This window comes from Chiloscyllium plagiosum, unplaced genomic scaffold (genome assembly GCF_037043375.1).
Source record: "Chiloscyllium plagiosum isolate Xiang-an unplaced genomic scaffold, Cpla_swu_hap1 HiC_scaffold_13, whole genome shotgun sequence".
Classification (NCBI taxonomy): Eukaryota; Metazoa; Chordata; class Chondrichthyes; order Orectolobiformes; family Hemiscylliidae; genus Chiloscyllium; species Chiloscyllium plagiosum.
In genome coordinates, this window is record NW_028270151.1 from 14,837,892 (window position 1) to 14,851,876 (window position 13,985).

The window sequence follows — 13,985 nt, forward strand, 5'->3', positions numbered from 1 at the left end:
TGTTTATTTATAATACCATGTACACCTGCATATCATGTATAACCCATTTTCTTTCCAACTAGCATGAAGAGGAGCCACCTCAGAACATGAAACCACAAACTGCGGATAAGCAACTTTCAAAAGCTGCTCTAAAAAATCAAAAGAAACGAGAGGCTCGGAAGGCAGCAAAACAGGTATTTTCACACGCTATCTCAATCACCTCAGATCACCCTCGCAATATCTGCTACTTCCCTAACCTATCAGAATCACTTTTCTCTGTGGCTCCAAGTTGTTAAGAGCTTGGCTTTACAAAAGCATTTGGGAGTGCGAGCAGATATTGTTGATATTAATGACCCTCCTTTCCGCTCTCCCCTCCCCCCCTCCCCCCCCCCCCCCACTGCAGGAGAGCAAGTCAGACGTTACACATGAAGCACCATCTGACCCAGAACCTAGAGCTGTACAGTGTTCTGAGGGCCACGGTGACCCAGAAGTTGATAAGAAAATTAAGAACATCAAAAAAGTAAGCTTTCAGGAAGATATGTGGGGCTGGTGGGGGAGAAGGCGAATAGCAAAACAAGTCAGTGTGTATATGTTGATGTTTCCATTTTGATGAATGAATTAAAAATATTTTTCCTATTTTTGCAGTAAAACCATGTTTTGCACTTCCATTTATCACAGAAATGGGTTTGATCACATCGCAAAGCCTTTGACTGCTCACCACTTAACAAAAGACATTTTTGTTGCAGAAACTTAAAGCAATTGAACAACTAAAAGAACAAGAAGCATCTGGCAAGCAACTAGAAAAAAACCAGGTACTGAAAAAGTTAATGGTTTCTATCTAGGGGTTTGCATGCAGCTGGCAAATAGCCAAGTACCAAACAATTCTCTGTTCGCTCCGTGCTCTCATTTGGATGCCACCTACAAGTCTCTGTTCTTTGTCCCAGCGATCTCTGAAGGGTTTGGTGTGCTGAAACGAAACTCAGAAATCAAACAGTAGATCTGTCAGTAAATGACGAGAGAAATCAGAAGTTGGGAGTTTGTTTTTCTTCTTTCCTCAGACAGTCCTGAAGATTGAAGATATTTGCTTCCACTTTGGTTCGATGGGTTCTGAAATGTGTTACGACCAAGGCTGGAGGAGTACATTGACTCTCTCAAGTCCTTCTCCTACACAGGTCATAACATAAATTTAATGGTCAATTGTACACTTGCTTTATATCAAATCTACAACAATGAAACCACCAATCAGTAATCATAAAATGGAGTATTACCAAAACAGACACACTTTGTCAAAAGTTTACACTTTGTACTAATCAGGATAATTCACAAAATATACAAAAATAAAGGAAAAAGAACGTATAGTCCATGGGAGTGCTGGTTGTTCAATAAGTGGACTCATGTTTGATAAAAACACTGTCATGGAGAATGCACCTGTTAATGACCAGGGTTTGTTTAAAAGCAGCTGCGACGTGAGTGGTGCCTCCATTAACAGGATGCTGCTAACAACACATTCTGTCTGTATCATAAATTGGTGGCATATGAATTTCAGTGCCATTGTAATGCTAGGGTGCAGGACATATGTCGCAAAGACTGGCAGCTTGTGTGAAACAACATACTGCTGCAAACAGCACTAATAGCATCCTGTTTTGACTGTTCTCAACTAGTAAGGCACTGACTGTACTTAACCAGACGGCACTTGCAAAATTCCCAACACTAATGCGATTGCACACTTGGACAATATTTGCAGGATAATCCTAGGTGTAAGAATTATACTGATAGCCAGTTTAGGATTGACATTCCGGCTTGCTTCTATTGAAAGCTGCATGTATTAACACATCGGCCCCTGTTCCTTTACAGACAGAGCGAACATGTACATGCATTCTGCTTGTTTCAACTCAACAATGGTCATTCACTGGTTTATTTTTCAGAGCAATGCATTGACCAATCAGCATTAACCTGACTTACTTAAACAAATCCTAGCAGTTACAAATGTTGACTAAAGTTCAAATTGAAATCTTGATCCAAAAGGATTTCCATCAGAAATCCATATTGAACGAAGAACCTGGTTAACTTCTCATCAATTAATTTAGCAGTGATTGTTCACAAGTGTATAGTCTCCAGAAATCTAATAGCAGATTAGTAAAACTATATAGGTGTCCTGCTTTGTTTTTATTAAAGGTCCAACATAGTCCACTAAATGGTTTATGAAGAACTGGTATGGAAATTAGAGGTACGAGGTTAACTGTTTTCCCACCATCTGGCAAATGTGGCACCATGTCCTTGTGAAGACCTGGCCAGTGTAAATATCTACCTACATCTTTTGGGGGCTTCCAGATTCCCATGTCTTGCCCTAGCAACTTCCTATTTGACAGTATTTGAGGTGGTGCCACCAGCTGGTGAACTGCCATTCCACTCCTGGTTCTTTTGTCTGTGAGGAGATCTCCACTTCCTCATCAGAATCACATTTTTATTACAGTACTATTCTGGCATGCCTTCTCCTTCAGCTTAAGTTAAAACCAGTTGGGCTACTTAATTCTGCACTGGTTTGGCCTGTTCAATTGGAGGAGAATTACTGAACGTTTCTCTCGGATTTTCCAAATCCCCAAAGAAATGTTCAGATAATCAAATTATGTCTTTGAATGCCAACTTGACCTTCAGTTATGGTCTTTGTTAAGTCATTTCTCAGGTCATGAAGCATGAAGGAAACATCTCTGGAACTACTTCCTGTAATTGCTCTGTCTCTTTGACCTCATGTGATCTTTCCATAACTACTGGAGAAAGCATTACCTTTTCTCCAACCAGATCGTTGTCCAGGAGTAGGTTGACTCTAGCTACAGATATACTATGGACAACCCTTACAGTTACTTTTCCAGGCAATAAGTCACAATCTAGGTGTACCCTCTCCAGAGGTACAGGTGTATACACTCCACTGATACTATTCACTAAAACCTTGGCAATTATGTCACACTGCCTGTTTGAAAAGCCATGCCTTTCCCTAACAAGAGTTTGGTTGTCTTCTGCATCCTTTAAAAAAATTCCCTGGAACTCTCATTGTCCCAGCTGTATTTATACTTGATCCCACAGAGCAATCAATGTGTTTGTTTACTCTGTCTTTCTCTGCATTGATCTTGTGTGCATGACAACGTGGAATATAGGACTAGATTTATTTAGGATATCTAGTCGGTTTGGGCGGGTTGGGCCAAAGAGTCTGTTTCTGTGCTTTATATTTCTATGACTCTTAAGTCACATGATTTACCCTATAACTTTCAGCAGTCTGCATGATGGTGTCTTACCTTGTGACAATGAAAATCTTCTATCCTTCTTGGCTTTGTGGGGGTAACGGGTAAGGGATAGGGGTCTTGTTCCTAGTCTTCACTTTCATAACATGTGCATGTTACCATCTTGGTTGAGACTAACTTGTTCTAGGGAGATTAAGATCAAATCTTGGACTTTTCTGGTCTTTTGTTTCAACTCTAAGCCAGGTAATTGCCCATTAAAGCTGCTAGAGGGAGTCAAATTCAACTTTTCTTGATTTGAACTATTCTGCTGACGTGGTTATATTAGCATCATTGCTATGAACTGACTACACGCCTCTCTATTTACAGCTGGAGAAAATACTGAAAGAAGATGCTCTTTTGAAGGAGCTTGAAGACCTGGAATTGGGCCTGTAAATATACCAAGATGATCACAATACCTGGTTTCATTTGTCATTGGAAAATTATTTTCATTGTGAATTTATGTGATTGAAATCCAATACTGTACTATGCAATGTAAAAGATTTGGACAGTGTTAAAATAAATGATGATACAAGAATATAAAAAAAATGTTTATTGGGAGTAAAATATACTACTTTGGTACGATAGTCAAAAACTTGTATTTCAGTTCAAGAAAAGGAACTTTTAATTTTTTGTACTTTCTTGCAAATTTAGCACTTCTTATCAATTTTACAGCCAATAAAGTAATTTTCAGTAAATCTGTTGTTGAAACATAGGTGAACGAGGCAGCCAATTTGTACACAAAGACCCCACAAACAGCAATGAATTGCTGATCAGATAATCTGTTTTGATTGAAGGTGAAATGCTGGTCAGGATATGAAGAAGAGCTTTCATATCTGTTGCTTCAAACAGTATGGTGTACATGCGGGGGTGGGGTGGGAGCTGGGGAGCAGCAATGATAATGCACGTGGTAAAATGGCTACAGCGATACTGTAGGTTTTAGTTGGAATATTCTAGGAAGATTCCAACAACTTCAAGGTTCCAACAAATTGGAAAGCTGACAATATGATGCCCCTGTTCAAAAATAGAGAGAAAGCAGCAGTTAGCCTAGTCAAAAGTGAGGACTGCAGATACTGGAGACCAGAGTCTAGATTAGAGTGGTGCTGGAAAAGCACAGCAGGCCAGGCAGCATCCAAGGAGCGGGAAAATCAATGTTTTGGGCAAAAGCCCTTCATCAGGATGGCTTTTGCCCGACACATTGATTTTCCCGCTCCTTGGATGCTGCCTGGCCTGCTGTGCTTTTCCAGCACCACTCTAATCTAGAGCAGTTAGTCTAGTATCTATCTTCAGAGAAATGCCAGAGTCCATTATTAAGGAGGAAATTGAACATCTATAAAAGCTTAACACAACAGAGTCATCATGGTTTTGTGAAAAGTAAATGAAGTTTAACAAATTTCCTGAGATTCTCTAAGCATATAACAAGCAGCATTGATTAAGAGGAACCAGCAGATGAACTGCATTTTGTTTTCCAGAAGGCTTTCAATAAAGTGTTACATAAAAGATTATTGCACAAGATAGAAGCTCATGGTATTTGGAGTAATGTATTAGCATGGATTGAGGATTGATTAACACACAGAGTACAGAAAGTTGGGATTAATGGCTGTTTTTCAGATTGGAAAGATGTATCTAGTAGACTGCAACAATCTTCAGTTCCCGGAGCTCAACTGTTTACTATCCATAGAAGTAATTTGGAGGGTGCGCAGGATGTAATGTATTCATATTTACTGATGATACAAAAATAGGTGGGAGGGCATGTTATAATCAGGATATAAGAAATCTGCAAGGGAATATAGAAGGGTTGAGTGAGTGGGCAAAAGCCTGGCTCTAGGCTTTGTAATGTATGTAATTCTGGTCTCTCTGCTATAGAAAAGATGTTGTGAAACTTGAAAGGGTTCAGAACATATTCACAAGGGTGTTGCCAGGCAGAGGGTTTGAGCTATAGACAGAGGCTGAATAAGCTGTGGCTATTTTCCCTGGGGTGTCAGAGGCTGAGGGATGACCTTACAGAGATTTATAAAATTATGAGGGGCATGGGTAGGGTGAATAGACATGGTCTTTTCCCCTGGGTGGGGAAGCTCAAAACTAGGAGGCATAGTTTTAGGGTGAGTGGGAAAGATTTCAAAGGGACCCATGGGGCAATGTTTTCATGGAGTGAGTGGTGCATGTATGGAATGAGCTGCCAGAGGAAGTGGTGGAAGCTGGTACAATGACAGTATTGAAAAGGTATCTCGGTGAGTATATGAATAGGAAGAGTTTAGAGGGATTTGGACAACATGTTGGCAAATAGGACTAGATTAATTTAGGATACCTGGTTGGCATGGGCAAGTTGGACTGAAGGATCTGTTTCCATGCTATACATCTCTGTGACTCAATGTAGTTTAATGTAGGAAAGTTTGGGAGGAAAAATCAAAAGGTAGGAGGAGATGAGGCCTGGGGCAGATCAGTCATGATGTTATTGAATGGTGAAAAGAGCTTGAAAGACTGAGTTGTCGACTTCTGTTCTTTCTTACGTTCTCACCATGATCTAGGTGAGTGTCAGAATAGGCTCGATGGTTGAATGCCCAGTCCTATTACGATATTCTGAAGGGCATTTACAAATGTGCATATAATCTAGTCTGACCAGCAGTTCGTAGATTGCATGACCAAATTGTAAAAACAAGTTGCTTCCTTCATAAGCAGGAACCAGTCTGCATCATTAGCATGTCATGAATACTCATTTACACCTTACACCACCAGGATTTTGTTGGTGGGCCCAACTTTGAAAACCAAGGAGTGTGTTCACAACCCAACTACATATGAAACATGTACCTGCTGGCGTTATTTTTATTTTGTCCAAGCTCAGTTGCGTATAAATGTCTTCAGTTCTTCTCCCCTGCATAACCACTTATTGACAAATGCTGACAGTGTTAGAGGTGAAACCCATATACGTTAATCAGTTCAGTCATATTCAATGTAGCTTGTTATTGTTAACAATTCAGATTGTTTGGGGTGAAACCTGATCAATCAAGGCAATCACTGGCTGACTGTAACAAATCTAAGCAGGGCAGAATTCAAAAGTGCACTCAGCTCAAAAGAGCATCTTTTGCGGATGTGTCCTTTTCCCATTAAAGTGTGCAGTGAAAAGCTTTAAGGTGAGCATATTGTATAGTTATGATGAGAAACCAGGTGGTATGTGATCAGCTGAATATTGTAACTTGTTTTATGTTTTACATGTGTACCCTGACAAATGTGACTGGGTTAGTACCACTGTAGTGCTAGGAGTGTTCCATTGATTGTAATGAAGTGGCAGACATTGATTGCACATGAAGCATCTGATGGAGTTATCTGGCATGCAGCCTCCTATTTGACAGACCTCTGCCATAGCAACTTTACAATGCCAGCTCTCATTCATACGGAGTTAGGACCACAGTTGATGTGAAGCAGACTTCAGTGGAGTCAGATGGAGGCCGAGTGAATGTGCTGCTGGAAATTTGGTTCAAGAGGGAATTTGATGCAAAGGGGAACATGTGCTTTAACTCAAGTTTATTGCAATAAGTAAACATTTTTAAATAAGAGATGGGTGGGAGAAGATGAAAGGCATGAAATTCACTAAAGATCCTTAGACGGCACTTTCCAAACCCACAACCACTTCCATTGAGAAGGACAAGGGCAGCAGGCACTTAGGAACACCACCACCTGCAAGTTCCAAGCCACTCACCACCCTGACTTGGAAATATACCACTGTTCCTTCTCAGTCGTTGGGTCAAAATCCTAGAATTCCTTCCCTACCAGCATTGTGGGTCAACCCACAGCAAGTGGACTGCAGCGATTCAAGAAAGCAACTCACCATCACCTTCTCAAGGGCAAATAGGGATAAGCTATCAATGCTAGCCAGCCAGCGATACCCAAGTCCCACAAATGAATAAAAAAAGTGAAGTGACCTGCAGTGAGACCACCAAAGGAGTGATGTCATGAACTGCAGCGTCATCTGGTTGTCGGGAAAGAAGGTGATTTTATTCACTTACAGGATGTGGGCTTCTCTGGCAACATTTATTGCCTATCCCTAGTTGCCCAGAAGACATTTAAGAGTCAACCACAATGCTGTGGATCTGGAGTCACATGTAGACCAGACCAGGTTTGGACAGAAGTTTCCTTCCTAAATTGATATTCTTGAACGAGGTGGGTTTTTCTGACAATTGACAATGGTTTTATGATTGCCATTCGACCCTTGATTCCTGATCCTTTATTGAATTCAAATTCCACCATCTGCCATGATGGGATTTTTGTCTGGTTTCCCAGAACATTCGCTGAGTTTCTAGATTAATAGTCCAGCGATAATACCACTAGGCTATCACTTCCTACAGATTCAGGTATTCAGGTTCTAAAATTATTGAACTTGATATTGAGTCCTTAAGGCTATAGAATCTCCAGGCGAAAGTGAGATGTTGTACCTCGAGCTTGCACTGAATCTGACTGGTGCGTTGCACCAAGAGTGAGACAGAAATCTCGGCATGGGAACTTGGTAGTGTATTGAATTGGCAGGCAACTGGAAACTCTGGTCATTTTTACGACTAGAATGTAGGTCTTCTGCACTTTGCTCCCCAAGTCTGCGTTTTGTCTCCCCACTGTAGAGAAGACCACATTGTGAGCAGCTTCCTGATTCAGAACTGGGGGTCTGCACACTTCTTAGGGTTGCTGAAATCCATGGTTCTTAATTTTTTTTTTGGAAATCCAAGCACACCACATCTACCAGTTTCCCTTCATACACCTTGCTGTCAACCCAGTTAACCTGGAACTTTTTGAACCACATAAATGCCAGGCAATGACCATCTCTAATAAAAGACAATCTACCACCACTCCTTAACGTTCAATGATGTTACCATCAATGAATCCCCCACTGGGTGTTATCATTGACCAGAAACTCAACTGGACTCACCACATAAACACAGAGCAGGTCAGAGGTGAGGAAAATTGAAGCGAGTAACTCATCTCCTGACTCCCCAAAGCTTGTCCACCATCTACAAATCAGGTATGTAATTGAATACTCCCTAATTGCCTGGACAGGTACAGCTCCAATAACATGAAAGAAACTTGATTGGCACCACATCCTCAAGCATCCATTCCCTCTATCACTGGTGATAAGTTGCAGCAGTGTGTACTCTACAAGATGCACTGCAGAAATTCACTAAAGGTCTTATGACAGCCCCTTCTAAACCCATGACCACTTCCATTTAGAAGCACAAGGGCAGCAGATACATGGGAACACCACCATACCTGCAAATTCCCCTCCAAGTCACTAAATATCATGACCTTTCGTTGTTTATATAAATGATTTGGATGTGAACATAGGTATGGTTAGTAAGTTTGCAGACGACGCCAAAAAGAAAGTATATTTCTGTTAGGGTGAATGGGAAGACTGGTAGGTTTGGCAATGCTGGATGACTAAAGAAATTGAGGGTTTGGTTAAGAAAAGTAAGGAAGCATATGTAAAGTATGGACAGGATAGATCAAGTGAATCCTTAGAAGAGTATAAAGGAAGTAGGAGTTTACCTAACGGAAATCAGGAGGGCAAAAAGGGGACATGACATAGCAATGGCAAATAGAATTGAGGAGAATCCAAAGAGCTTTTACAAATACATTGAGGACAAAAGGGTAACTAGGGAGAGAATAGAGCCTCTCGAAGATCAGCAAGGCGGCCTTTGTGTGAAGCCACAGAAAATGGGGGAGATACTAAATGAATATTTTGCATCAGTATTTACGGTGGAAAAGGATATGAAAGATATAGACTGTAGGGAAATAGATGGTGACATCTTGCAAAATGTCCATATTACAAAGGAGGAAGTGCTGAATGTCTTGAAATGCATAAAAGTGGATAAATCCCCAGGACCTGATCAGGTGTACCCTAGAACTCTGTGGGAAGCTAGAGAAGTGATTGCTGAGCCTCTTGCTGAGATATTTGTATCATTGATAGTCACAGGTGAGGTGCTGTAAGACTGGAGGTTGGCTAACGTGGTGCCACTGTTTAAGAAGGGTGATAAGGACAAGCCAGGAAACTATAGACCAGTGAGCCTGACGTCAGTGGTGGGAAAGTTGTTGGAGGGAATCCTGAAGGATAGGATGTACATGTATTTGGAAAGGCAAGGACTGATTAGGGACAGTCAACATGGTTTTGTGTGTGGGAAATCATGTCTCACAAACTTGATTGAGTTTTTTGAAGAAGTAACAAAGGGGATTGATGAGGGCAGAGTGGTAGATGTGATCTATATGGACTTCAGTAAGGCGTTTGACAAGGTTCCCCATGGGAGACTGATTAGCAAGGTTAGATCTCATGGAATACAGGGAGAACTAGCCATTTGGATACAGAACTGGCTCAAAGGCAGAAGACAGAGGATGGTGGTGGAGGGTTTTTAAGACTGGAGGTCTGTGACCAGTGGAGTGCCACAAGGATCGGTGCTGGGTCCTCTACTTTTCATCATTTACATAAATGATTTGGATGTGAGCATAAGAGGTACAGTTAGTAAGTTTGCAGATGACACCAAAATTGGAGGTGTAGTGGACAGCGAAGACGGTTACCTCAGATTACAACAGGATCTTGACCAAATGGGCCAATGGGTTAAGAAGTGGCAGATGGAGTTTAATTCAGATAAATACGAGGTGCTGCATTTTGGGAAAGCAAATCTTAGCAGGACTTATACACTTAATGGTAAGTTCCGAGGAAGAGTTGCTGAACAAAGAGACCTTGGAGTGCAGATTCATAGCTCCTTGAAAGTGGAGTCGCAAGTAGATAGGATAGTGAAGGCGGCGTTTGGTATGATTTATTTTATTGGTCAGAGTATTGAGTACATGAGTTGGGAGGTCATGTTGCAGCATGGTTAGTCCACTGTTGGAATATTGTATGCAATTCTGGTCTCCTTGCTATCAGAAAGATGTTGTGAAACTTGAAAGGGTTCAGAAAAGATTTACAAGAATGTTGCCAGGGTTGGAGGATTTGAGCTATAGGGAGAGGCTGAACAGGCTTGGGCTGTTTTCCCTGGAGCATCGGAGGCTGAGGGGTGACCTTGTAGAGGTTTACAAAATTATGAGGGGCATGGATAGAGTAAATAGGCAAAGTCTTTTCCCTGGGGTCGGGGAGTCCAGAACTAGAGGGTTTGGGGTGAGAGGGGAAAGATATAAAAGAGACCTAAGGGGCAACCTTTTCATACAGAGGGTGGTACGTGTATGGAATGAGCTGCCAGAGGAAGTGATGGAGGCTGGTACAGTTGCAACATTTAAGAGGCATTTGGATGGGTATATGAATAGGAAGGATTTGGAGGGATATGGGCCGGGTGCTGGCAGGTGGGACTAGATTTGGTTGGGATATCTAGTCGGCATGGACGGGTTGGACCGAAGGATCTATTTCCGTGCTGTACATCTCTATGACTCTATGACTTGATCAGATGGGCCAATAGGCCCCGGTGTGACAGATGGAGTTTAATTTAGATAAATGTGAGGTGCTGTATTTTGGAAAAACAAATCAGAGCAGGACTTATACACTTAATGGTAAGGTCCGAGGGAGTGTTGCTAAACAAAGAGACCTTGGAGTGGTTTCATAGTTCGTTGAAAGTGGAGTTGCAAGTAGATACGATAGTGAAGAAGGTGTTTGATATGCTTTCCTTTATTGGTCAGAGCATTGAGTACAGGAGTTGGGAGGTCATGTTGCGGCTGTCCAAGACATTGGTTCGGCCAGTTATGGAATATTGCATGCAATTCTGGTCTCTTTCCTGTCGGAAGGATGTTGTGAAACTTGAAGGGTTCAGAAAAGATTTACAAGGATGATGCCAGGGTTGGAGGATTTGAGCTACAGGGAGAGGCTGAATAGGTTGGGGCTGCTTTCCCTTGAGCATCGGAGGCTGAGGGGTGACCTTATAGAGGTTTATAAAATCATGAGGGTATATATAAGATAAATAGACAAGGTCTTTTCCCTGGGGTGGGGATGTCCAGAACTAGAGGGTATAGGTTTAGGGTGAGAGGGGAAAGATTTAAAAGGGACCTAAGGGCAACTTTTTCGCACAGAGGGTGGTACGTGTATGGAATGAGCTGCCAGAGGAAGTGGTGAAGGCTGGTACAATTACAGCATTTAAAAGGCATCTGGATGGGTATATGAATAGGAAGGGTTTAGAGAGATAGGGGCCAAATGCTGGAAAATGAGACTAAATTAGGTCAGGATATCTGGTTGGCATGGATGAGTTGGACCGAAGGATCTATTTCCGTTCTGTACATCTCTAAGACAGACAAAACAATTTGCACTGCCAGCAACACTGGAGTCTGGAATCAAGACTTCAGTTTTAATACATATAATTCCTGTCATTACTTGATTTATATTAATCTCATTGAATGCTGTACACAGGATGTAGAAAAGATTTCCAAGAATGGTTGCAAGGATGAGTGATTTCAGATGCATGGATAAAAGTGCATTTTCCTGACTTCAGAACTGAGAGGAGATCTAATGGATAAAGTCAATGGGGAGATTTGTTTTTGTTATTTCAAAAATATACTTTATTCATAAAATACATGTCATACATATGTAAACATTCCATTTGTTTGCATACAGAAAAACAGAGTAATCATTCCTATTTACAGGTCGGTACGATTACATTCTTAGCTGAGGCGTCAGCAGAGCCCAAATGTCTGCGCGGGCCCCCTGTTCTTATTTAGGCAGGCAGATGTTACACGGTGGTCTTTCCCCACCGCGCCTTGGCGGCAGCTGCCCCAAGCTTCAGCACGTCCCTCAACACGTAGTCCTGGAACTTGGAATGTGCCAGTCTGCAACACTCAGTCGGGGTCAACTCCTTCAGCTGGAAGATCAGCAGGTTTCGGATTGCCCAGAGAGCGTCCTTCACCGAGTTGATGATCCTCCAGGCACAGTTGATGTTCGTCTCAGTGTGCGTCCCGGGGAACAGGCCGTAGAGCACGGAGTCACGCATCACGGCGCTGCTCGGGACGAACCTCGACAAACACCACTGCATTCCTCTCCAGACTTCTCCTGAATAGGCACATTCCAGAAGGAGGTGTGTAACAGTCTCATCCCCCCCGCAGCCGCTTCAAGGGTGGCGTGCGGTGCGGCAGAGAGTCCGGGCGTGCATAAAGGATCTCACAGGCAGAGCCCTTCTCACCACCAGCCAAGCCATGTCTTGGTGCTTGTTGGAAAGTTCTGGCGATGAGGCATTCTGCCAAATGGCTTTGACAGTCTGCTCAGGGAACCGCTCGATAGGATCCGCCCTCTCCTTTTCCCGAAGGGTCTCAAGGACACTACGTGCTGACCACTTCCCGATGGACTTGTGGTCAAAGGTGTTTTTCTTCATAAACTTCTCCACGAAGGACAGGTGATACGGAACGGTCCAACTACTCGGAGCATTCCGCGGCAGCGAGGCCAGGCCCATCCTTCGCAACACCGGGGACTGGTAGAACCTCAGTACGTAGTGACACTTGGTGTTTGCGTACCGGGGATCCACGCACAGCTTGATGCAGCCACACACAAAGGTGGCCATAGGGTGAGGGTGGCATTGGGTGTATTTTTTCCCCCATTGCCCAGATCTTTGTACAGCGAGTCCCTTCGGACCCGGTCCATCTTTGACCTCCATATAAACTGGAAGATGGCCCGGGTGACTGCAGCGGCACAGGTTCTGGGAATAGGCCAGATCTGTGCCACGTATAAAAGCAATGACAGTGCCTCACACCTGATGACCAGATTTTTTCCCGCGATGGAGAGCGACCATAGCTTCCATCTGCCCAGTTTCTGCCTCACTTTGCAGCACACAAACAAGGCAGGAGCTGCTACCATTGTGAAAACCACAGCAGAATGATTCTGGTATTTGCAAAAACAGCCAAAGGCAGCAGGCAGAAAAGCCTCTTTTAAACATGGTGAGTGATTATCATCTGGAATGCATTGCCTCTGAATGTGATAGAGGCAAATATAATTAGGTGTTTTGAAAGGGCATGTGCAACAGAAAGAGCAAACAACCTATAGACTTCGAGGAAAGGGCTGCTAGTGAGGATAAACTGATTTGCTATGCTGCACGGACACTGAATTGAATGGCCTCTTGCCCTGTAGCCTTTCAGTGATTTAATATTAAATACTTCTTTTTAAACATTGCAGTTTGTTTTTATGAAGGTTTCAATAAAGTGCAAATCTGTCACATCTGCATTATTTGTTACTTCTATCTGTGTTTGACTGTAAACTAATATCAGAGTTCAAGTGATCTTTTGGGATCGGATTATCATTCTAAATGTCTCAGGCTTTTCCTTAGTACTTAATTGTGTCACATGATCGCTGATCAGATTACAATCTGTAAATGTTCCTTCCTACCCATGATTCCTCTTGGAGCAATGTAAAATCAGAACTGCTGATCCTAAAAGAATCTTTCGAGTATTTCCCAGAATTTTGGAGGCAACTGTGTAGTGGTCTTATTCTAAACTATACAGCCAGAGACCCAGGTCTGGGCACATGGGTTCAAGTCCTGTCATGGCAGATGGTGTTTTCCATTAAAATAAAACTAAGAACGGTGGATACTAGAGGTCTGAAATTTAAAAAAAAACAGAAATTGCTGGAGAAACTCAGTAGATCTGCCAGCATCTGTGGGAAGAAAGCAAAATTAATGGGCATTTCATTCAAATCACTTCTGACAGTGCAGAATACCTTCAAATGTGCACTGGAGCATCATTATTGATGTTTTATGCTCATTACCTGTTGTGGGACTTCAATCTGGCATTTTTGTA

The 13,985-nt window shown here is 42.5% G+C and overlaps 1 protein-coding gene across 1 annotated transcript in view; it reads left to right on the forward strand.

Annotated features, from left to right (window-relative positions):
* The window catches only part of eif2a (eukaryotic translation initiation factor 2A), a 58,306-nt gene extending 54,354 nt beyond the window's left edge, over positions 1-3,952 (forward strand). Inside the window, exons 11-14 of the mRNA XM_043702751.2 lie at positions 63-173; positions 383-499; positions 726-791; positions 3,582-3,952. Of these exons, the coding sequence (XP_043558686.1) occupies positions 63-173; positions 383-499; positions 726-791; positions 3,582-3,647 (360 nt within the window). The 3' untranslated portion in view covers positions 3,648-3,952. The remainder of the gene's footprint in view (positions 1-62; positions 174-382; positions 500-725; positions 792-3,581) is intronic.
* The last annotated feature ends 10,033 nt before the right edge of the window (positions 3,953-13,985 follow it).